This window comes from Oncorhynchus nerka, linkage group LG5 (assembly GCF_034236695.1).
Source record: "Oncorhynchus nerka isolate Pitt River linkage group LG5, Oner_Uvic_2.0, whole genome shotgun sequence".
Lineage (NCBI taxonomy): Eukaryota > Metazoa > Chordata > Actinopteri > Salmoniformes > Salmonidae > Oncorhynchus > Oncorhynchus nerka.
Genome location: NC_088400.1, coordinates 27,338,888 through 27,362,113, shown reverse-complemented (window position 1 = coordinate 27,362,113; position 23,226 = coordinate 27,338,888). Strand labels below are relative to the sequence as shown.

Genomic DNA, 23,226 nt, shown 5'->3' with positions numbered 1-23,226 from the left:
TCAGTTCTTTGAGGTTTTGGATTGAAGTTTACACACCTTGATTGATGTGACGGAGTTTATTGTCGTGTTGTTTGTTCTGTTCTATTCCCGATGGGTTATAGGTCTAACTTCCTGATCCTTTGGCTCTACAATGTTGACAGTGTGATGGGGAGTATAAGCCAATTTGAAAGAATAGTTTCAATAGAATATGTTGTTATTCTCTTTGAAATATGTTTAGACATTTGTATTAAGAATAATTGGTAAAAGTAATAATTTATCATGTAGTTAATGAACTGAACTAAACTGTTGTTCTGATCTGTTCTTTTGAGGTTATCATGAAAAGTGACATGAGACAGTATCTTAATGCATGGAAGAGATAATTGGACCGAACTGTGTGTGTACCTCAAAACCCCCTCTAACTGGCTGAAGAAGAGTGACAAAGGCGTTGAATAAGGCCCTGTTTGAACCACTTCTACCAAGAGAAGGGAACGGAGGCAGAAATCGGTGTACAGTATCCGATCTAAGCTATCAACAGCTTTTCTTTCATGTTTCTCTCAGGAGTGTGAGAGGAGTCCACGTGGAGTGAGCATGGAGAGAAATCTGTTCTAAACTTCTCTTATGTTGCTGGTATACTGGTTGACGAATGGACAAGACATAATGGGTGGTAAAGGTGAGACATTGAAATTGGGACATTATCATGGGCCATCCACTTTGAACTGTAAAACTATCTAAAGAAGAACGAAGAAGAATCAGTGCCTGAGAGAAGGGGTCAACTGTGCCCAAAATTGTTTTACACTTTTGTGGTATCAGGTTGATTGTAGAGGTCTACACCACGTAAAATTATAGTCATTTAGATTAAGAATGCATTGAGATACCTATCTGTATTATAATCGTGATAAAAAAGTTAATAGTAGAATTATGGGATAATTATAGTGGATGTTAATATAAATGTACATTCTGCCAATGTCGATGTGTGTTAAATTGAGTTTTTTACTTTGAGTGATAAGACCAATTTGAATCACTGAGCAATGTCATTCTACATTTTGGTTGGATAATTAACTGGGTTCTAATTGCGATTTATTTGGAAAATGAATGATTTTTAAAACTAAAGAATTGTTTTGATTGTTATTATGAACTAAAGATGTTGACGCTATTATAAGCATGCCATGGTGAATGGAGAGGGTGAACTCTGATTTGGAGTGAAATTGATCCTAATCTATTTGATCTATAGGCATTGCATATTAAATAGTACAATCACGATGCTTATCTTGGGTCATGTTCATTAGGCACCAAGGGGATACATTTTATTTGAACTACGAGTCATTACCTGGATTTGTACAACAGGATATGCTAATTTCGTTTCTGGAATGGAAATAGTCATTTCCTACATACTATGCCGATCTATTGGAGTGTGATAGATAACTAAAGATGATTTTATTCAACTCCATTGTTGCATGCCCTGCATTATGCATTAAACATGTGCTTTTCACTGTCTATGGAAAATATAGCTTTGAATCTCATAAACTGTATGTATTTTTAGTTTAATCTTCGTGGGTTCGTGCAGGTGACTGTGGATCCTAACCTTCCCAGACAAATTGCAAGAGTGCTTAGGAAATGTGTTGAGGATTGAAATAAGAGACCGTGCTGAGTTTCTTGGAATGAAGCTGGTCATGTGCAGGAACCCCATGCAATGAGTTATTGTTTGTGATTTTTGGTTTATGTAGAATATATGGATTTTCTATGTAAATGAATGTTCTCTTAAATCTTGTCATTTTCTTTTAAGTTGAGAATATTCTCAAAATGGGGGAGATGTCGTAGAAAATTGCATGATGTTATAATGCTTGTAAGATTATGTTATAATGCTTGTATTACATTATAATAGTTGTTACATTTGACAGAATAGAGTATTGTGTGTGTATTCCACTGATGTTCCACTGAGGATGGGCCTCTATGAGATAACATGGACAGAGGAGATTTACGATGTCTTTGGGGTGATAAAACCTAAAGAGCATTCCAGTTAACATGAGCTAATGGTTCTGTTCTATGCCGTACCAGGGAGAGACGGTTCCGTTTTGGAGTGAGGGGGCCAGACACTTTACAACTTTACACTTTACAACTGTACAGAACCAAAACAAATAATAATATCAAAACCGTAATTGAGATTCTTCACTTCAAAAGTTTTAAAAAATGACTCCAGAGAATGCGTTTCCACTGCTCCAGAATCCAATGGCGGCGAGCTTTACACCACTTCAGCCGACGCTTGGCATTGCGCATGGTGATCTTAGGCTTGTGTGTGGCTGCTCGGCCATAGAAACCCATTTCATGAAGCTCCCAACGAACAGTTCTTGTGCTGATGTTGCTTCCAGGGGCAGTTTGGAAACTCTGTAGTGAGTTTTGCAACCGAGGACAGATGATTTTTACGCGCTATGTGCTTCAGTACTCAGAGGTCCCGTTCTGTGTGATTGTGTGGCCTACCACTTCACGGCTGAGCCATTGTTGCTCCCAGACATTTCCACTTCAAAATAACCGCACTTACAGTTGACCGGGGCAGCTCTAGCAGGGCAGAAATTTGACACACTGACTTGTTGGAAAGGTGGATTATTACAATGTATTACAATGTCACTGAGCTCTTCAGTACGGGCCATTCTACTACTGTCAATGTTTGTCTATGGAGATCGCATGGCTATGTGCTCAATTAAATACACCAGTCAGCAACGGGTGTGGCTGAAATAGCCAAATCCACTAATTTGAAGGGGTGTCCACATACCTTTGGCCATGTGTATATTTCACAGCGGTTTAGATGGTACAATGATTCTCTGTACTATACTAGCTTGATTCTCTGTACTATACTAGCTTATTTTGACACATAAACTAAAATTAGCCAAACTATTATAGTTTTAGCAACCAGGAAAATGTGGAGTGATTTCTGCATACCACTTTTAACAGTATTGCACTTTTCATGTAGCATACTTTTTGCCAGCTGAACTGAACGTTCAAATCCTGTTACTGCAGGATTATTTTAGCTGTGACAATATAGGTCAAATGAAGATCCTACATCTACACAAACTGTAGGAGAGTACAAAATATGTTGCAATGATCAAAATATATTTTGAAAGCCATGACACACATTTGATTGTTCAATAGGGTCTTGCAAGAGGTCTTGTAACTTCATAATAAACAGAAACAGAATGACATTTACAGAAAATTGTCATCTTAAATTCACAGTGACTGATAAAGAGAGGCAATGCCTATTCCCGGAATTGTGTGCTAACCCTTTACTTTGAATATGTTTGTTACTGTGTTAATGTTAAGTATGTATGGTTGTGGAAGCCCTAAATCAATGTAATGTACACTGTAAGTACATTTAGTATATGCCTACTGTAGCTACATAATGATTTTCCAAACGGGTGCAAAAAAATATATTGATTGATTTTATTGATTGGTGGAGTTAAGGTACGCTGGTTTCGGCAGGGGGGCGGGGCTACGTTACCTGTTGTATGGCAGCCCTCTGCGTGGCAGGGGTACAGGGGCTGGAGCTGCTCCCAGAGCTCAGTCTGGTATGGACACGCAGGGGGAGGGGCATCCCAGTCAGCACTCTGTTCAGGTTGGCCTGACAGCTGTCAGAAACCTTCACCCTGTCCATCTCCATCTGAGCAACATGGAAGAGCAGTCAGAAACCTTCACCCTGTCCATTTCCATCTGAGCAACATGGAAGAGCAGTCAGAAACCTTCACCCTGTCCATCTCTATCTGAGAAACATGATAGAGCAGTCAGAAACCTTCACCCTGTCCATCTCTATCTGAGAAACATGATAGAGCAGTCAGAAACCTTCACCCTGTCCATCTCCATCTGAGCAACATGGAAGAGCAGTCAGAAACCTTCACCCTGTCCATTTCCATCTGAGCAACATGGAAGAGCAGTCAGAAACCTTCACCCTGTCCATCTCTATCTGAGAAACATGATAGAGCAGTCAGAAACCTTCACCCTGTCCATCTCCATCTGAGCAACATGGAAGAGCTGTCAGAAACCTTCACCCTGTCCATCTCCATCTGAGCAACATGGAAGAGCAGTCAGAAACCTTCACCCTGTCCATCTCCATCTGAGCAACATGGAAGAGCAGTCAGAAACCTTCACCACCCTGTCCATCTCCATCTGAGCAACATGCAAGGGCTGTCAGAAACCTTCACCCTGTCCATCTCCATCTGAGCAACATGGAAGAGCAGTCAGAAACCTTCACCCTGTCCATCTCTATCTGAGAAACATGATAGAGCAGTCAGAAACCTTCACCCTGTCCATCTCCATCTGAGCAACATGAAGAACAGTCAGAAACCTTCACCCTGTCCATCTCCATCTGAGCAATATGGAAGAGCTATCAGAAACCTTCACCCTGTCCATCTCCATCTGAGCAACATGGAAGAGCTGTCAGAAACCTTCACCATGTCCATCTCCATCTGAGCAACATGCAAGGACGGTCAGAAACCTTCACCCTGTCCATCTCCATCTGAGCAACACGGAAGAGCAGTCAGAAACCTTCACCCTGTCCATCTCCATCTGAGCAACATGGAAGAGAAGTCAGAAACCTTCACCCTGTCCATCTCCATCTGAGCAACATGGAAGAGCTGTCAGAAACCTTCACCCTGTCCATCTCCATCTGAGCAACATGGAAGATCAGTCAGAAACCTTCACCCTGTCTATTTCCATTACAGCAACATGGAAGAGCTGTCAGAAATGTACACCCTGTCCATCTCCATCTGAGCAACATGGAAGAGCAGTCAGAAACCTTTACCCTGTCCATCTCCATCTGAGCAACATGGAAGAGCTGTCAGAAACCTTCACCCTGTCCATCTCCATCTGAGCAACATGGAAGATCAGTCAGAAACCTTCACCCTGTCCATCTCCATCTGAGCAACACGGAAGAGCAGTCAGAAACCTTCACCCTGTCCATCTCCATCTGAGCAACATGGAAGAGCAGTCAGAAACCTTCACCACCCTGTCCATCTCCATCTGAGCAACATGCAAGGGCTGTCAGAAACCTTCACCCTGTCCATCTCCATCTGAGCAACATGGAAGAGCAGTCAGAAACCTTCACCCTGTCCATCTCCATCTGAGCAACATGGAAGAGCTGTCAGAAACCTTCACCCTGTCCATCTCCATCTGAGCAACATGGAAGAGCAGTCAGAAACCTTCACCCTGTCCATTTCCATTAGAGCAACATGGAAGAGTTGTCAGAAATGTACACCCTGTCCATCTCCATCTGAGCAACATGGAAGAGCAGTCAGAAACCTTTACCCTGTCCATCTCCATCTGAGCAACATGGAAGAGCTGTCAGAAACCTTTACCCTGTCCATCTCCATCTGAGCAACATGGAAGAGCTGTCAGAAACCTTCACCCTGTCCATCTCCATCTGAGGAACATGGAAGAGCAGTTAGAAACCTTCACCCTGTCCATCTCCATCTGAGCAACATGGAAGAGCAGTCAGAAACCTTCACCACCCTGTCCATCTCCATCTGAGCAACATGCAAGGGCTGTCAGAAACCTTCACCCTGTCCATCTCCATCTGAGCAACATGGAAGAGCAGTCAGAAACCTTCACCCTGTCCATCTCTATCTGAGAAACATGATAGAGCAGTCAGAAACCTTCACCCTGTCCATCTCCATCTGAGCAACATGGAAGAACAGTCAGAAACCTTCACCCTGTCCATCTCCATCTGAGCAACACGGAAGAGCAGTCAGAAACCTTCACCCTGTCCATCTCCATCTGAGCAACATGGAAGAGCTGTCAGAAACCTTCACCCTGTCCATCTCCATCTGAGCAACACGGAAGAGCAGTCAGAAACCTTCACCCTGTCCATCTCCATCTGAGCAACATGGAAGAGCAGTCAGAAACCTTCACCCTGTCCATCTCCATCTGAGCAACACGAAGAGCTGTCAGAAACCTTCACCCTGTCCATCTCCATCTGAGCAACATGGAAGAGCTGTCAGAAACCTTCACCCTGTCCATCTCCATCTGAGCAACATGGAAGAGCAGTCAGAACCTGACACCTGAACACTGGAGTCAGACAGTATTACAGCATACTGGAATATCAAATATCACTAATAACCCAAAACGGAGACACAGACATGAATGACCACTAAAACAAACACAACGCTGGACAGACAGAGAGACAGACAGGGAAGTGGGTCCAGACAGAGAGACAGACAGGGCAGTGGGACAGACAGGGCAGTGGGACAGACATAGACACAGACATGGCAGTGGGACAGACAGAGAGACAGACACGGCAGTGGGACAGACAGAGAGACAGACAGGGCAGTGGGACAGACAGAGAGACAGACACGGCAGTGGGACAGACATAGACACAGACAGGGGCAGTGGGTCAGACAGGGCAGTGGGACAGACATAGACACAGACATGGCAGTGGGACAGACAGAGAGACAGACACGGCAGTGGGACAGACATAGAAACAGAGGGCAGTGAGACAGACAGAGAGACAAACAGGGAAGTGGGTCCAGACAGAGAGACAGACAGGGCATTGGGACAGACATAGACACAGACAGGGGCAGTGGGTCAGACAGGGAAGTGGGACAGACAGAGACATACAGGGGCAGTAGGACAGACAGGGAGACAGACAGGGGCAGTGGGACAGAAATAGAGATAGACAGGGTTAGTGGGACAGACAGAGAGACAAATAGGAAGGTGGGACAGACAGAGACAGACATGGCAGTGGGTCAGACAGAGAGACAGACAGGGCAGTGGGACAGACAGAGAGACAGACAGAGGCAGTTAGACAAACAAAGATACAGACAAAGAGACAGACAGGGCCGTGGGACAGGCAGAGAGACAGACAGGGAAGTGGGACAGACAAAGAGACAGAAGAGGGCAGTGGGACAGACAGAGACAGACAGGTGCAGTGGGACAGACATAGAGATAGAAAGGGCAGTGGGACAGACAGAGAGACAGACACGGCAGTGGGACAGACATAGACACAGACAGGGGCAGTGGGTCAGACAGGGCAGTGGGACAGACATAGACACAGACATGGCAGTGGGACAGACAGAGAGACAGACACGGCAGTGGGACAGACATAGAAACAGAGGGCAGTGAGACAGACAGAGAGACAAACAGGGAAGTGGGTCCAGACAGAGAGACAGACAGGGCATTGGGACAGACATAGACACAGACAGGGGCAGTGGGTCAGACAGGGAAGTGGGACAGACAGAGACATACAGGGGCAGTAGGACAGACAGGGAGACAGACAGGGGCAGTGGGACAGAAATAGAGATAGACAGGGTTAGTGGGACAGACAGAGAGACAAATAGGAAGGTGGGACAGACAGAGACAGACATGGCAGTGGGTCAGACAGAGAGACAGACAGGGCAGTGGGACAGACAGAGAGACAGACAGAGGCAGTTAGACAAACAAAGATACAGACAAAGAGACAGACAGGGCCGTGGGACAGGCAGAGAGACAGACAGGGAAGTGGGACAGACAAAGAGACAGAAGAGGGCAGTGGGACAGACAGAGACAGACAGGTGCAGTGGGACAGACATAGAGATAGAAAGGGCAGTGGGACAGACAGAGAGACAGACAGGGAAGTGGGACAGACAGAGAGATAGAAAGGGTGGTGGGACAGACAGAGAGGTAGCGGGGAGGGGCGGCTGAGGGAGACAGGGGGAGTGGGACAAAGGAGAGGGTCAGGGGACTTTACCACTTTGAGCTGGCTATTTGAGGGGCAGTTATGCGTGGCGCTAGCAGCCTTGTGGGGCTCCCTCTTTTTGTGCCTGTGGTCGTGCTGAAGTGAAAGCAGCTGCGTCTGGTCTTTGGGCAGCGTGCGGTGGAACTTTTTACCCTGCTGCTGCTGGGGCTGCTGCTGAGGATGAGGCTGTGGAGGTGGAGGCTCGGTCCTCCTCTACACAACGACAGAGACAAACACAGGACACTGACGTTCTGAAGCCTCATCCCGGGCCTGCAGTCCTGCCCCCAAACAGATAGATAACAGAGCCATGTGGCCAACGCTACAGCCTGGAAACGGCTGCTTTCAATGGAGCATCTACTGTAGCTAGCAGCCCCTGCGGGAGCCTCTACTGTAGCTAACAGACCCATCGGGAGACTCTCTGTAGCTAGCAGACTCTGGCCCTGCAGGAAACCCTACTGTATCTAGCAGGCCCTGGCCCTGCAGGAGACTCTACTGTATCTAGCAGGCCCTGGCTCTGCAGGAGACTACTGTATCTAGCAGACCCTGGCCCTGCAGGAGACTCTACTGTATCTAGCAGGCCCTGGCCCTGCAGGAGACTCTACTGTAGCTAGCAGACCCTGCAGGAGACTCTACTGTATCTAGCAGACCCTGGCCCTGCAGGAGACTCTACTGTATCTAGAAGGCCCTGGCCCTGCAGGAGACTCTACTGTATCTAGAAGGCCCTGGCCCTGCAGGAGACTCTACTGTATCTAGAAGGCCCTGGCCCTGCAGGAGACTCTACTGTATCTAGAAGGCCCTGGCCCTGCAGGAGACTCTACTGTATCTAGCAGACCCTGGCCCTGCAGGAAACTCTACTGTATCTAGCAGACCCTGGCCCTGCAGGAGCCTCTACTGTAACTAGCAGACCCTTCAGGAAACTCTACTGTATCTAGCAGACCCTGGCCATGCAGGAGCCTCTACTGTAACTAGCAGACCCTTCAGGAAACTCTACTGTATCTAGCAGACCCTGGTCCTGTAGGGGACTCCATTGTAGCTAGCAGGCCCTGGCCCTGCAGGAGACTCTACTGTAGCTAGCAGACCCTGCAGGAGACTCTACTGTAACTAGCAGACCCTACAGGAGACTATACTGTAGCTAGCAGACCCTGCAGGATCCTGTACTGTAGCTAGCAGACCCTGGCCCTGCAGGGTCCTGTACTGTAGCTAGCAGACCCTGGCCCTGCAGGATCCTCTACTGTAGCTAGCAGGCCCTGACCCTGCAGGATCCTCTACTGTAGCTAGCAGACCCTGACCCTGCAGGATCCTCTACTGTAGCTAGCAGGCCCTGACCCTGCAGGATCCTCTACTGTAGCTAGCAGACCCTGACCCTGCAGGATCCTCTACTGTAGCTAGCAGGCCCTGACCCTGCAGGATCCTCTACTGTAACTAGCAGGCCCTGACCCTGCAGGATCCTCTACTGTAGCTAGCAGACCCTGACCCTGCAGGATCCTCTACTGTAGCTAGCAGGCCCTGACCCTGCAGGATCCTCTACTGTAGCTAGCAGACCCAGACCCTTCAGGATCCTCTACTGCAGCTAGCAGACCCTGACCCTTCAGGATCCTCTACTGTAGCTAGCAGGCCCTGACCCTGCAGGATCCTCTACTGTAGCTAGCAGGCCCTGACCCTGCAGGACCCTCTACTGTAGCTAGCAGACCCTGGCCCTGCGGTCCCTCTACTGCAGATAGCAGGCCCTGACCCTGCAGTATTCTCTACTGTAGCTAGCAGACACTGGCCCTGCAGGATTCTCTACTGTAGCTAGCAGACGCTGGCCCTGCAGGATCCTCTACTGTAGCTAGCAGGCCCTGACCCTGCAGGATCCTCTACTGTAGCTAGCAGGCCCTGACCCTGCAGGATCCTCTACTGTAGCTAGCAGACCCTGACCCTGCAGGATCCTCTACTGTAGCTAGCAGGCCCTGACCCTGCAGGATCCTCTACTGTAGCTAGCAGACCCAGACCCTTCAGGATCCTCTACTGCAGCTAGCAGACCCTGACCCTTCAGGATCCTCTACTGTAGCTAGCAGGCCCTGACCCTGCAGGATCCTCTACTGTAGCTAGCAGGCCCTGACCCTGCAGGACCCTCTACTGTAGCTAGCAGACCCTGGCCCTGCGGTCCCTCTACTGCAGATAGCAGGCCCTGACCCTGCAGTATTCTCTACTGTAGCTAGCAGACACTGGCCCTGCAGGATTCTCTACTGTAGCTAGCAGACGCTGGCCCTGCAGGATCCTCTACTGTAGCTAGCAGATGCTGGCCCTGCAGGATTCTCTACTGTAGCTAGCAGACGCTGGCCCTGCAGGATCCTCTACTGTAGCTAGCAGGCCCTGACCCTGCAGGATCCTCTACTGTAGCTAGCAGACCCTGGCCCTGCAGGATCCTCTACTGTAGCTAGCAGACCCTGACCCTGCAGGATCCTCTACTGTAGCTAGCAGACCCTGACCCTGCAGGATCCTCTACTGTAGCTAGCAGACCCTGACCCTGCAGGATCCTCTACTGTAGCTAGCAGACCCAGACCCTTCAGGATCCTCTACTGTAGCTAGCAGACCCTGACCCTGCAGGATCCTCTACTGTAGCTAGCAGACCCTGACCCTGCAGGATCCTCTACTGTAGCTAGCAGGCCCTGACCCTGCAGGATCCTCTACTGTAGCTAGCAGACCCTGGCCCTGCAGGATCCTCTACTGTAGCTAGCAGACCCTGACCCTGCAGGATCCTCTACTGTAGCTAGCAGACCCTGGCCCTGCAGGATCCTCTACTGTAGCTAGCAGACCCTGACCCTGCAGGATCCTCTACTGTAGCTAGCAGACCCTGACCCTGCAGGATCCTCTACTGTAGCTAGCAGACCCTGACCCTGCAGGATCCTCTACTGTAGCTAGCAGGCCCTGACCCTGCAGGATCCCCTACTGTAGCTAGCAGACCCTGACCCTGCAGGACCCTCTACTGTAGCTAGCAGGCCCTGACCCTGCAGGATCCTCTACTGTAGCTAGCAGACCCTGGTCCTGCGGTCCCTCTACTACAGCTAGCAGACCCTGGTCCTGCGGTCCCTCTACTGCAGCTAGCAGACGCTGGCCCTGCAGGATCCTCTACTGTAGCTAGCAGGCCCTGACCCTTCAGGATCCTCTACTGTAGCTAGCAGACCCTGGCCCTGCAGGATCCTCTACTGTAGCTAGCAGATCCTGGCCCTGCGGTCCCTCTACTGCAGCTAGCAGACCCTGACCCTGCAGGATCCTCTACTGTAGCTAGCAGACGCTGGCCCTGCAGGATTCTCTACTGTAGCTAGCAGACCCTGACCCTGCAGGATCCTCTACTGTAGCTAGCAGATCCTGGCCCTGCGGTCCCTCTACTGCAGCTAGCAGACCCTGACCCTGCAGGATCCTCTACTGTAGCTAGCAGACGCTGGCCCTGCAGGATTCTCTACTGTAGCTAGCAGACCCTGACCCTGCAGGATCCTCTACTGTAGCTAGCAGATCCTGGCCCTGCGGTCCCTCTACTGCAGCTAGCAGACCCTGACCCTGCAGGATCCTCTACTGTAGCTAGCAGACGCTGGCCCTGCAGGATTCTCTACTGTAGCTAGCAGACCCTGACCCTGCAGGATCCTCTACTGTAGCTAGCAGATCCTGGCCCTGCGGTCCCTCTACTGCAGCTAGCAGACCCTGAGCCTGCAGGATCCTCTACTGTAGCTAGCAGACGCTGGCCCTGCAGGATTCTCTACTGTAGCTAGCAGACCCTGACCCTGCAGGATCCTCTACTGTAGCTTGCAGACGCTGGCCCTGCAGGATCCTCTACTGTAGCTAGCAGGCCCTGACCCTGCAGGACCCTCTACTGTAGCTAGCAGACCCTGGCCCTGCGGTCCCTCTACTGCAGCTAGCAGACCCTGGCCCTGCAGGACCCTCTACTGTAGCTTGCAGACGCTGGCCCTGCAGGATTCTCTACTGCAGCTAGCAGACCCTGAATACTGTAGAGAGGCTTAAGTCTCTCCAGACTTCAGAACTGGAGGAGGTATTATTTCAGGAGGGGCACTCCCAGGCATTATGATCAGCACACATTTAAAGCACACACACACACACCCGCTAGAAGCACACACACACACACACACACATTTCCCTTCTCAGCTCTTAAGGTTCCTTGGAAAACTCTTGCCAAGTTAAGAACCTTTGAGCTCAGTGGGGGGTTCTTGACGTGGCATCTACGCTTCTTCAGAATTCTCAAAGGTTATTGAAATGTATGGAAACCTGCTGATGTGTGCCTTTTATAGCACACAGCAACTTGACCAGTGTTGACTAGTGTTGATTTTGCAGTGTAACATTTCTAGTGTTGCACCTGTTACTGTATAAGGGTAAAATTCTCAAAATAAGGCCTCATGAAATATTTATTGCATTGTCTTAAAAAATGTAATTTTAATGATAACATATTCACAAAAAATCTGACTTTGTGAAGGCCACAGGACTAAAAATGAATGAATGCTACAACCATGTCACTAGGAAACAGTCATGGGTAGTACTGGTAACTCTAAAATTAACTCGACAGGTACCCTGGGAAGTATGCAAAGAACGCTCAACACCCTACAGCAGGGCTATCCAATTCTGGTTCTGGAGTGCCAAAACAGTTCTGTTTTTGGTTTCTACATGGATTTTTTTTTATGGTTCCTCAAAGAACCATCCCATTTAAGGTTCTTCAGATAACCTAAAATGGTTCCCCCACGGCATCGCTCTGAAGAACCTTATTTGGTTCCAACTTCAACCTTTATTTTTTTAACAGTGTATATTCCTCGTTGGAAGTGGATACAAGGAGGTCACACTGACATGAAGACTAAAGAGAGAGAAAGTGAAGTTGAGTTAAATCAATTCAACATCTGTAATCCCATATAAGCTTGGATGTTTTTCATCTATGATTCATGATGAGTTCAACATAATTTTTCATTTGAGTTGCTTAATCAGATTAAATGAGAAACAAAAAGGCCCTTTATGTAATTAGGCATTTAAACTCTCTTTAACCCGTGTTGACAAACATGATGAGAGCATTTTTCTCCAAGCACCACACGCTATTTAAAGGCTAAACACAAACCATGGAATTCTATCATAAGGATCAAGACTAATGATCACGATGAGGATATACATAAATCATCTATTAGGTTTCTGGCTGTTAGGCACAGCAGTGGCCTTCTCAAGCCAACAAGGAGACTGGAATCCTTACTCAAGGGACAAACAAACTTGAATGCATTGTTTTATTCTCCCTACGTTGTGCGCCTAAACATTCCCTTTCATTGATTTTCAAACATATTTTTCTTTGCATCACGGTAGGGAGTTACACTTCCATCCATATAACAAACAGTTTATCCGACGTTCCAAAAACAGGGTACCTCCTGTGAATTCCTTTAGATGTAACTTTGCCCTTTAATGCAAATGACACCTTTCAGCACAAGGCTCCTTACAGATTAAAAGTCAAACAGAGCCTTTCTTATGTGTTCTCTTCTACAGTACATTACAGTGCATAGTCTTTTATGTTGCCCTTGAGTACACAGGGTTGACTGTGTTTTCAGTTAGCCTAGCATCTATCATCCTTAGAGATCTTTAGAGAATGTGGCCTTTAGCTCCCAATGCTAAGTGTGGGATTTCATGAGAGGAATTATTTAACTGTGAGCTGTGGAACAGGAGCCATAATATACTCTGAGATAGCGACAAGGTCTTGAACTTGAAATCAGACAGGATAGTCTAAACATTGAATTTTTCACCATTCGATTTTCTCCACTCCCTCCTCATTGAATACATTCTGTTTCATGCAGAACCAGTAATAATATGTCCCTTAGACTAAGGCACAACATCCAAGCCAAAACATTTAAATTCAATAACCACCCATGTCTTTGATACAAACTGAAGTCATTTCCTGGTAGGGTTTGATGCATTCTGTTCCATGTAGGTTGAGTGAGAAAAATCAGAAAGCAATTATTACCTGTTCAGCTACAGGACCTGCAGGCCTTCCTCCGACATCAACCCACTGTCTGCCACGATCCTCCACCTAACATTCAACGAGAGAGAAAAAAAGATTTGATAACGTCGAGGTTTCTGACTTAGGAAATCCAAAGACTGAATACTGGTAAAAAAAACTAAAATATTCAGTGTCTAGCTGGCTTGCATAAGGCTCTTAACCCTCCTCTTTTAAATATTTAACCATGAAAATCAGTCCACATGACTCTCAAAGGCCCTGATAGAGTGCATGACAGAATCAAAAGTGTGCAAGGAGTTCTTCCTCCCTGGGTTAACACAGAATGGGTTAAAAACCTTCTCCAGATCATGTTAAACGGTATACACTGCATCTCCAGATGCACGTGAGGATTCATGAGGATGAGGAGGCAGAAGCCCATGTAAGCTACAGCACAGACAGGCAGACAGGAGGAGAGAGAGCAGCACAGCCAGGCAATCAGCCCTACTGACCATCTGGAATAAATTAGTAGCCGGGCCACTTTCCAGGATTCTGCCTAAACTCATTAGAACTGCCTTCTGCATTGCACTCACCAAGAGAAACACATGCATGGAGCCCGTCAACTTACACACATAGTCTAAGTCCCAAATGGTACCCTATTTCCTATATAATGCACTACTTTTGACCAGAGACCCTTGGGGAATAGGGAATACAGGGAAAAGGGTACCATTTGAGACACATGGATCATGATTCAGGGGCTATTGCTCAGCTCATGGTGCGGTGAACAGACTCCAAAACACCTCACACCTCAATGATCCCTCTGAACACCTCAATGATCCCTCTGAACACCGCAATGATCCCCCTGAACACCTCAATGATCCCCCTGAACACCTCAATGATCCCCCTGAACACCTCAATGATCACTCTGAACACCTCAATGATCCCTCTGAACACCTCAATGATGCCTGCAATAAACCCACACCTATTGCCATATCATCTACTGTTCTGTTCTGCAGTCAGGCAGGTGTGGCTCATTCAGAGCCAGCGAACTGTGAGAGATGAATTAACCGAGTGTTTGAATTAAACAGACTAATTAAAGTCCTCAGAATGACATGACAGTTCCCTCTACCTTGGCTATAGGATGCTGTAATTGTCACTGACTTCTCGCCATGGCGCTCACCCTAGCTCCAACTTCAAATCATGGGAAATGTTCATACAGCAGAAAAAAGGGGAGTCATTTAATTATTTTCTTCCAGGATGGTCCCACAGGCAATTTCTTTCTGTGATCTTCCATAGAGTTTCCAACCATCAGTGGATTTAAATGCTAGCTTGGTAGATTTAATCACCAATGGGCTGAAAACTGAGACAGGTGGAAGTGCTATGTCAACACCTTTCATACCAAATGCATATAAGCAGTTTTTGTAGAGGAACATGTATAAAATGTTAACTTGCACCTGGATTAAAAATGCATTGACCTTGTCACAAGGAATCTTTCAGAGCAGGTAACCGACTAAACAAAGTGGGTCCTGTCCCACTGAACAGTGTTATGTCATGTGTTATGAGACACAACCATGTTCAAATGTTCAGCCTTCAGACACAGATTATGTATGGACCTAAAATGTCTAGCGAGACTGTAGAATCTAGATCATATTGGCGCAAGACGATGCCGTCTGAATTCCAGGACCTTACAGCTTGTAGCAGACTACTTACAGGGAAAAAACCAATACAGTGTTATTATACAAGAATCAAAATATTCAGAATCCTCCTCAGGTATTGGGCACAAAAGACCATCTAATCACGTGGAGCAATGTGGGCAGATAAGAATTAAGCAGCTAGGGGGTCTACTACTTAGAGCATTGTGCTTTTGAGGGGAGTAAAATTGAACAGCCACCCGTCTCTTGTCACTTCTCTTGTTCCTTTCATCCAATAGACCTCTGTCATTAGCTTCAGTCTCCTCCCTCCATAGCATCTCCTGTAGTTCTGGCCATTGGAACCCAGAATCCTGCAGCTGCTTCCTCTGTTGCTGTAACACAACAACAACACCACAAGGCCACTGAACATGGTATTACCTCAACTTCATTCAACACAACAGAATGTTTTCTCTGTAAATAGTCAGTGGGACATCACAGTCCAACACGGCAAATTACATAACTTTCTATCCATCTGTACGGCACTATACATCAACAGCAAACACTACACAACATACAGTTTCTGTGCATTCAGACCTAATACGACATATGTTATTTGTCTTTGTGCAACGCAAACCACACAGGAGCATCACTCCTGAAAGCAATCCCTCCATATTTGGAAACAACAATAAAATACTCTATATTGTTTTATAAGACAATTCTTTGGTTTGTTCAACACTAAACAGTCCTTCCCATTTGAGCCAAACAAACAACAGGAGAGAGAGAGAGAAAGATAGAGAGAAATAGAGAGAAAGCCCGCCAAATCTCTAGCCAGCCAAGCTCATTTGCTGGCTGGGCAGCAGGCATTTGGTTCTGCTGCTCTGTTGGAGACGGCTGCTGAGAGGAGTGTTTCAACTAAAGAGTGTCTCTCACGTCCTCCAGCCTCCTGCGCTGCTCCTTCTGCTGGTGGATCCTCTTCTGCCTCTCGGCCAGCAGCTGCTGTTTGTAACTCTCCTGGTCCCGGAGCTGCTGCTGCAGGACCTGCTGCTGTCGCTGGGCTTCTGACCAGTTCTTGTTCTCCTGCTGAAGACGCAGGAACTCTCTTCTCAGAGTGGACTCCCCCGGCAGGTTCACTATGGAGCTAGAGTGATAGGACAGAGAGAGTAGCCGAAGAGCAGGGCACAGAGTGAGTGATGGGCAGGAGGAGTGAGGAGGCACATGGATTTATGGCCAGGAGTATAGTTACACACACACACACGCACACACACACACACACACACACACACACACACACACACACACACACACACACACACACACACACACACACACACACACACATACGGACTGGGATACACAGGGACACATACTGTACTGTCCACAGCAGAAAATATATATTTTTATAGTCACTGCCATATGGCGCCCTGTCCAGCTAAGCGAAAAGAAGCAGAGAATCTGGTGTCTTCATTGACAAGCCCATGCGTTCACACATTGTGCACTCTCAGACGAATATCCTCTATGACAGTTCTCAGGCCTGCATTACATAAACGGTAGAGCTTGGACTTCACAGAGAGGGGTCAGCTGACTGTTTGATGGACCCAGTAGAGCTTGGACTCTAGCTTCACAGAGGGGGCAGCTGGCTGTTCAATGGACCCAGTAGAGCTTGGACTCTAGCTTCACAGAGGGGGTCATCTGGCTGTTTGATGGACCCAGTAGAGCATGGACTCTAGCTTCACAGAGGGGGTCAGCTGGCTGTTTGATGGATCCAGTAGAACTTGGACTCTAGCTTCACAGAGGGGGTCATCTGGCTGTTTGATGGACCCAGTAGAGCTTGGACTCTAGCTTCACAGCGGGGGTCAGCTGGCTGTTTGATGGACCCAGTAGAGCTTGGACTCTAGCTACACAGAGGGGGTCAGCTGGCTGTTTGATGGACCCAGTAGAGCTTGGACTCTAGCTTCACAGAGGGGGTCAGCTGGCTGTTTGATGGACCCAGTAGAGCTTGGACTCTAGCTTCACAGAGTTTGAGTTTGAGTTTGAGTTTATTTTTACAGGGACAGTGCATATTAATCAACGTTTCAGTAAAAGTGCCGGTTTTAGCCAGCCGGCTAATTTTCAACCGCAGTCCCTGGGCAGGTTATTAAAAACAATTACAATATAGACAATAGCAACATAGAACAAGCAAGACATAGCAACATAGGACAAGCAAGACATAGCATACAGACAGAGCAACATAGGACAAGCAAGACGTAGCATACAGACAGAACAAAAAGCAGCAATACAAAATTCATAAAAGCAACAAAGTGTTTCCACACCTCACAAGCTACAGACAACAGACAACATGGAAAGCGGCAACACACAGCTAGGGACCATGTTCACAAATCTGATTGACCTTTAGCCATGTTTTCAAGCATTTTGTGAAAGTGTGATATGTGGTGCAGTTATGTGTGTCTGATGGCAGTGTATTCCAGACATGGGAAGCTCTCACAGAGAATGCAGATTTACTAAAGGTGCTTTTCCTTAGGGGAACTATACAGTCACCTCTCATGGCATACCTTGTGGATCTGCTGCCATATGTCTGGGTTTTCTGTTTAACAAAAATATTGAGTGGAGGGGGAGCCAGGCCATTAAGGATCTTGAATACAAGACATGCGTCGGTGTATTGCACAAGATTTTCCCAACTCAAGAGCTCATGCTTTCTAAGGATGTGACAATGATGATGGCTATTGGGCTTCCTATCAAGCACTTTGAGAGCCTGTTTGTAGACAGACTGAATAGGTTTTAATGTTGTACAGCAAGCTTGGGCCCAACTAGTCAAGCAGTATGTTAAGTGTGGGAGTATCATAGTTTCGAAGTACAGTTTTGCTACCTCTGTAGTCAAACAATTTCGTATAAATCGGAAATTAGCTAGGTTGAATTTGGTTATTTGAATTACCTTTTTCACATGCTTTTTAAAAGAGAGGTTGGAATCAAGTATGATGCCAAGGTACTTAAAATCGGATACCACCTGGAGCTTCTCCCCTGACACATAGACATCTGGCTCAGTAGCATCTGTTGCCCTCTTTGTGAAGAACATGCAAACAGTTTTTTTCACATTGAGATGCAAACACGAGTCACTGAGCCACTTTGTAACCTGGACCATTACAGTAGTGAGTTCATGTGCAGCTTGTTGTTTGCTCTTTGCATGCACATATATCACTGTATCATCTGCATACATTTGAACTTCAGACCCAGTACAGACAGAAGGCAGATCATTAATGTACAGGCTGAACAGGAGGGGCCCCAGTATTGACCCTTGGGGCACGCCCACATCATAGCTACGAGTGGGTGACAGCTCATTGCTCACTCTGACACACTGACTTCTGCCTTCAAGGTATGATTTCATCCATCTCAAGGCATCAGGGGAAAAGTTGAACTTGGACAATTTTGTGATGAGAATCTCATGGTTAACAGCTGGCTGTTTGATGGACCCAGTAGAGCTTGGACTCTAGCTTCACAGCGGGGGTCAGCTGGCTATTCGATGGACCCAGTAGAGCTTGGACTCTAGCTTCACAGAGGGGGTCAGCTGGCTGTTTGATGGATCCAGTAGAGCTTGGACTCTAGCTACACAGAGGGGGTCATCTGGCTGTTTGATGGACCCAGTAGAGCTTGGACTCTAGCTTCACAGCGGGGGTCAGCTGGCTGTTTGATGGACCCAGTAGAGCTTGGACTCTAGCTTCACAGAGGGGGTCAGCTGGCTGTTTGATGGACCCAGTAGAGCTTGGACTCTAGCTTCACAGAGGGTGTCATCTGGCTGTTTGATGGACCCAGTAGAGCTTGGACTCTAGCTTCACAGCGGGGGTCAGCTGGCTGTTTGATGGACCCAGTAGAGCTTGGACTCTAGCTTCACAGAGGGGGTCAGCTGGCTGTTTGATGGACCCAGTAGAGCTTGGACTCTAGCTTCACAGCGGGGGTCAGCTGGCTATGCGATGGACCCAGTAGAGCTTGGACTCTAGCTTCACAGAGGGGGTCATCTGGCTGTTCGATGGAACCAGGCGTGACACCAGAGCTAGTGTTTGACCTTCTTTACAGTGTTAACGCTGTGTCATCATACCTGGGTTCACCTTCCTCTTCGTTAATCTCCTCCTCCTCATCCTCACTGCCGCTGTATTCATACTCTGGGCTCTCTGTGGACAACATGTGACCAGAGTATATTTTAGACATGAGGGATGCATGCAATCTCAATGATACAGTACATTATGCACATGACTATACAGTGCCTACAGAAAGTATTCAGACCCTTTGACTTTTCCCACATTTTGTTACGTTACATCCTTGTCTTAAAATGTAGTAAATTAATAAAAATCCTCAGCATTCTACACACAATACCCTACAATGACAAACTGAAAACAGGTTTTTAGAAATGTAGGAAATGTATTCAAACCCCAAAAAAAGACTTATTTATATAAGTTATTCAGACCCTTAGCTAGGAGACTCGAAATTGAGTCTCAGGTGCATCCTGTTTCCATTGATCATCCTTGAGATGTTTCTACAACTTGATTGGAGTCCACCTGTGGTAAATTCAATTGATAGTACATGATTTGGAAAGGCACACACCTGTCTATATAAGGTCCCACAGTTGACAGTGCATGTCAGAGCAAAAACCAAGCCATGAGGTCGAAGGAATTGTCCGTATAGCTCCGAGACAGGATTGTGTTGAGGCACAGATCTGAGGAAGGGTACCAAAAAATGTCTGCAGCATTGAAGGTCCACAATAACACAGTAGCTCCATCATTCTTAAATAGAAGTAGTTTTGAACCACCAAAACTCTTCCTAGAGCTGGCTCTTCCTTGAGCAATCGGGGGAGAAGGGCCTTGGTCTGGGAGGTGGCCAAGAACCTGATGGTCCCTCTGACAGAGCTCTAGAGTTCCTCTGTGGAGATGGGAGAATCTTCCAGAAAGAAAACCATCTCTGCATCACTCCACCAATCAGGCCTTTATGGTAGAGTGGCCAGATGGAAGCCACTCCCAAAAGGCAAATGATAGCCACTAGCAGTTTGCCAAAAAGGCACCTAAAGACTCTCAGACCATGAGAAAAAATATTCTCTGGTCTGATGAAACCAAGATTGAACTCTTTGGCCTGAATGCCAAGCGTCACATCTGGAGGAAACCTGGCACCATCCCTACGGTGAAGCATGGTGGTGGCAGCATCATGCTGTGGGAATGTTTTTCAGCGGCAGGGACTGGGAGACTTGTCAGGATCGAGGCAAAGATTAACGGAGAAATGTACAGAGAGATCCTTGATGATAACCTGATCCAGCGTGCTCAGGACCTCAGACTGGGGCGAAGGTTCACCTTCCAACAGGACAACAACCCTAATCACTCAGCCAAGACAACACAGCAGTGGCTTCGGGACAAGTCTCTGAATGTCCTTGAGTGGTTCAGCCAGAGCCCAGATCGAACACCTCTGGAGACACCTGAAAAAAAAGCTGTGCAGCAATGCTCCCCATTCAACTTGACAGAGCTTGAGAGGATCTGCAGAGAAAAATGGGAGAATCTCCCCAAATACAGGTGTGCCAAACTTGTAGCGTCATACCCAAGAAGAGTGGCACAGCGGTCTAAGGCACTGCATCTCAGTGCAAGAGGCGTCAATACAGAATCCAGGCTGTATCAAATCCAGCCGTGATTGGGAGTCACATAGCGCGGCACACAATTGGCCCAGCGTTGTCCGGGTTTGGCCGGGGTAGGCCATCATTGTAAAAAATGGGTCTGAATACTTTCCGAAAGCACTGTATACACTAGGATAAACAACGAGGTGGTTATTCTGTACAGTACAACAGGCTCACACATACTGTAACTTTCCCACAGTCAGCTAGTTCCTCCTCTCTCACCATCTAAGCAGGGAAAACATCAATTACAGTAAAACAACCCAATGTCTCCTCTCCAGGTGTCTCCTGCAGTTTACCCACATGGAACTAAAACTAGTCATGAACAGTCTCACTTCCTTTTCTTCAGCTGGATTCAATTCCAAAACCCTTGTCAAAATGAGTAAATAGTTCAGCATGTTAAATTACGCTCATTCTTCCTTCTGAACCCTCACGAGTGTTTGTGAATTACACTGAGAAAGAATAAGAAAGAGAGAGATTATGACAGAGAGAGAGAGAAAGAGAGAGAGAAAAAGAGAGGAAGGGAGAGACGGGAACCGAGAGATATAGAGAATGAGAGAGAGAGAGGAAGGAGAGGAAAGAGTGGGCTGGCCAAAGAAAACGGGCATCTGTTTCTAATTCCCAGTCAAACTCTAGTAGGTTATGAAAACAGGGTAACGACTGAGTGTTTCTGCTGTGTTTGGAGCTGCCGCTATCAGCGTCTCATTCGCTCTCACTAAAGGTTTGGCTCTGCTCTAAAAGGTCATTTCACTGTCTGTCTGAACAGTTAAGCAGAACGCCAACCAAAGAACGAACGGCACGAGGCCTAGGAAACCGCCATTTTGCTTTTGAGGTCGAAGCCTAGAGTTTCTGTGGGCTCAGGGAGACGATGTCATTATGTGGCGTGAGGAGGAAGACAGAGGGAGGGAGGCCGCTGATGGTGTGGTGCAGTCTGGGAGATGATTAAACACTGCCTCCTCTGAGGCGCATTCCTCTCACAGGACACGAGTGTGCAGTCTCACTGTGAGAGGCTAACAAGAAGCAGTCCTGCTTCTGCCTCTAAACCCAATAGCCACCACATTACCAGTGGATAATAGAACCTGTCAAGCTGATGACAGTAATACAGTAGCCTCTCACTAGGCTTAGAGAAATTAAACACTAGGAAAAGATTGAGGATCAAAATGCCTTTTTTTCTGCCACTTTAACTGTTGCTGCCAGTGTGACTAAGAATAACAAGGCCAAAAAGGTGCCACATGATTGTTGGCAGTGCAAAGTATCATACAGCACTAAAGCTTGCGTGCCAGTCTCAGCAACTGTTGAGTGACACTAGGTGATCTCTGCTATCCTGTAATGACAACATGGCCTCACCTTTATCTCTCTTTTTCCTGGTTCTGTCCAGGTGGTCTTTGAGCATGATGCGGACCTGCCGTTCGTTGGGCAGGTCTTTGATGAACGAGTGCCTTAGGAGGGTTTCTGTAACGGGACGATGGAGGTAGTTCTTCACCAGACAGCTCTCCACAAAGGTCATTAACTTCTTGGACCTGGAGAGGACACAGGGCCACAAAATGCTCAGGCAGTGTCCAAGATGGCAACCTAACCCCTGTAGTATGTAGTGCACTACTGTTGGCCAGATGCTCATGGGCTAAAGGGAATGGGGTGTCATTTCAGACAGCCTCAATGTATTCCCAATGTCTGCCACGCATGAACCCAACTTTATTCAATGAATATTGAATAAACAAACACAATACTTCATGCATTATGAAATGCATTATGAAAGGGTTGCTGAGGACATGTGAACTGGAAGACAAAAGTTTCTCTACCTTCCCTTCCCATTGTATCTAAAAATACTAATTTTAGACTCCTGCATGCAGTCAAACTGTTACTGTCGGGGTCTGTCTTCTCACACTATGATGCTAAAATTCTAAACAGGAACGTGAAAATCAACCATATGTGCTCAGCCTAAACTAATGGTACAGTATACAACAAAAGGTGACATACGGGGTAAGGAAGGGACATTGTATTGCAGCAGTTTTGTTGGCAGTAATGTTATTGGAGCTAGCTAAGCAAGGGTAAAAGGTGAAGGAAGGCGGAGGGAGGTTGGATGCGTTTTGGACACTGAGGAAAACATTCCTGCTGTGATGTTGATGCTCTGTGGGGTGTGAGAGTGGTGTCTCTAAGGGAGAGAGGCATTGTGGTGTCGCTAAGGGAGGCAGAGTGGTGTCGCTAAGGGAGGCAGAGTGGTGTCGCTAAGGGAGCGAGACAGAGTGGTGTCTCTGAGGGAGAGAGGCAGAGTGGTGTCTCTAAGGGAGGCAGAGTGGTGTCGCTAAGGGAGCGAGACAGAGTGGTGTCTCTGAGGGAG

General features: G+C 47.2%; 1 protein-coding gene across 7 annotated transcripts in view; it reads right to left on the bottom strand.

The window, feature by feature from the left end:
* The window catches only part of LOC115129295 (mitogen-activated protein kinase kinase kinase kinase 4-like), a 143,125-nt gene that overhangs the window by 82,654 nt on the left and 37,245 nt on the right, over nucleotides 1–23,226 (bottom strand). For 6 of the 7 annotated variants that reach the window (XR_010463924.1, XM_029659485.2, XM_029659486.2 and 3 more), the window contains exons 10-16: nucleotides 22,236–22,408; nucleotides 19,338–19,410; nucleotides 16,181–16,388; nucleotides 15,511–15,642; nucleotides 13,650–13,715; nucleotides 7,685–7,885; nucleotides 3,470–3,628 (exon numbers count right to left, since the gene is read on the bottom strand). Coding sequence is in view for 6 of the 7 variants with exons in the window: in XM_029659485.2 (XP_029515345.1) it covers nucleotides 3,470–3,628; nucleotides 7,685–7,885; nucleotides 13,650–13,715; nucleotides 15,511–15,642; nucleotides 16,181–16,388; nucleotides 19,338–19,410; nucleotides 22,236–22,408 (1,012 nt within the window). In the remaining variant the exon portion in view is untranslated. The remainder of the gene's footprint in view (nucleotides 1–3,469; nucleotides 3,629–7,684; nucleotides 7,886–13,649; nucleotides 13,716–15,510; nucleotides 15,643–16,180; nucleotides 16,389–19,337; nucleotides 19,411–22,235; nucleotides 22,409–23,226) is intronic. The other variant, XM_029659489.2, reaches the window with a different exon arrangement.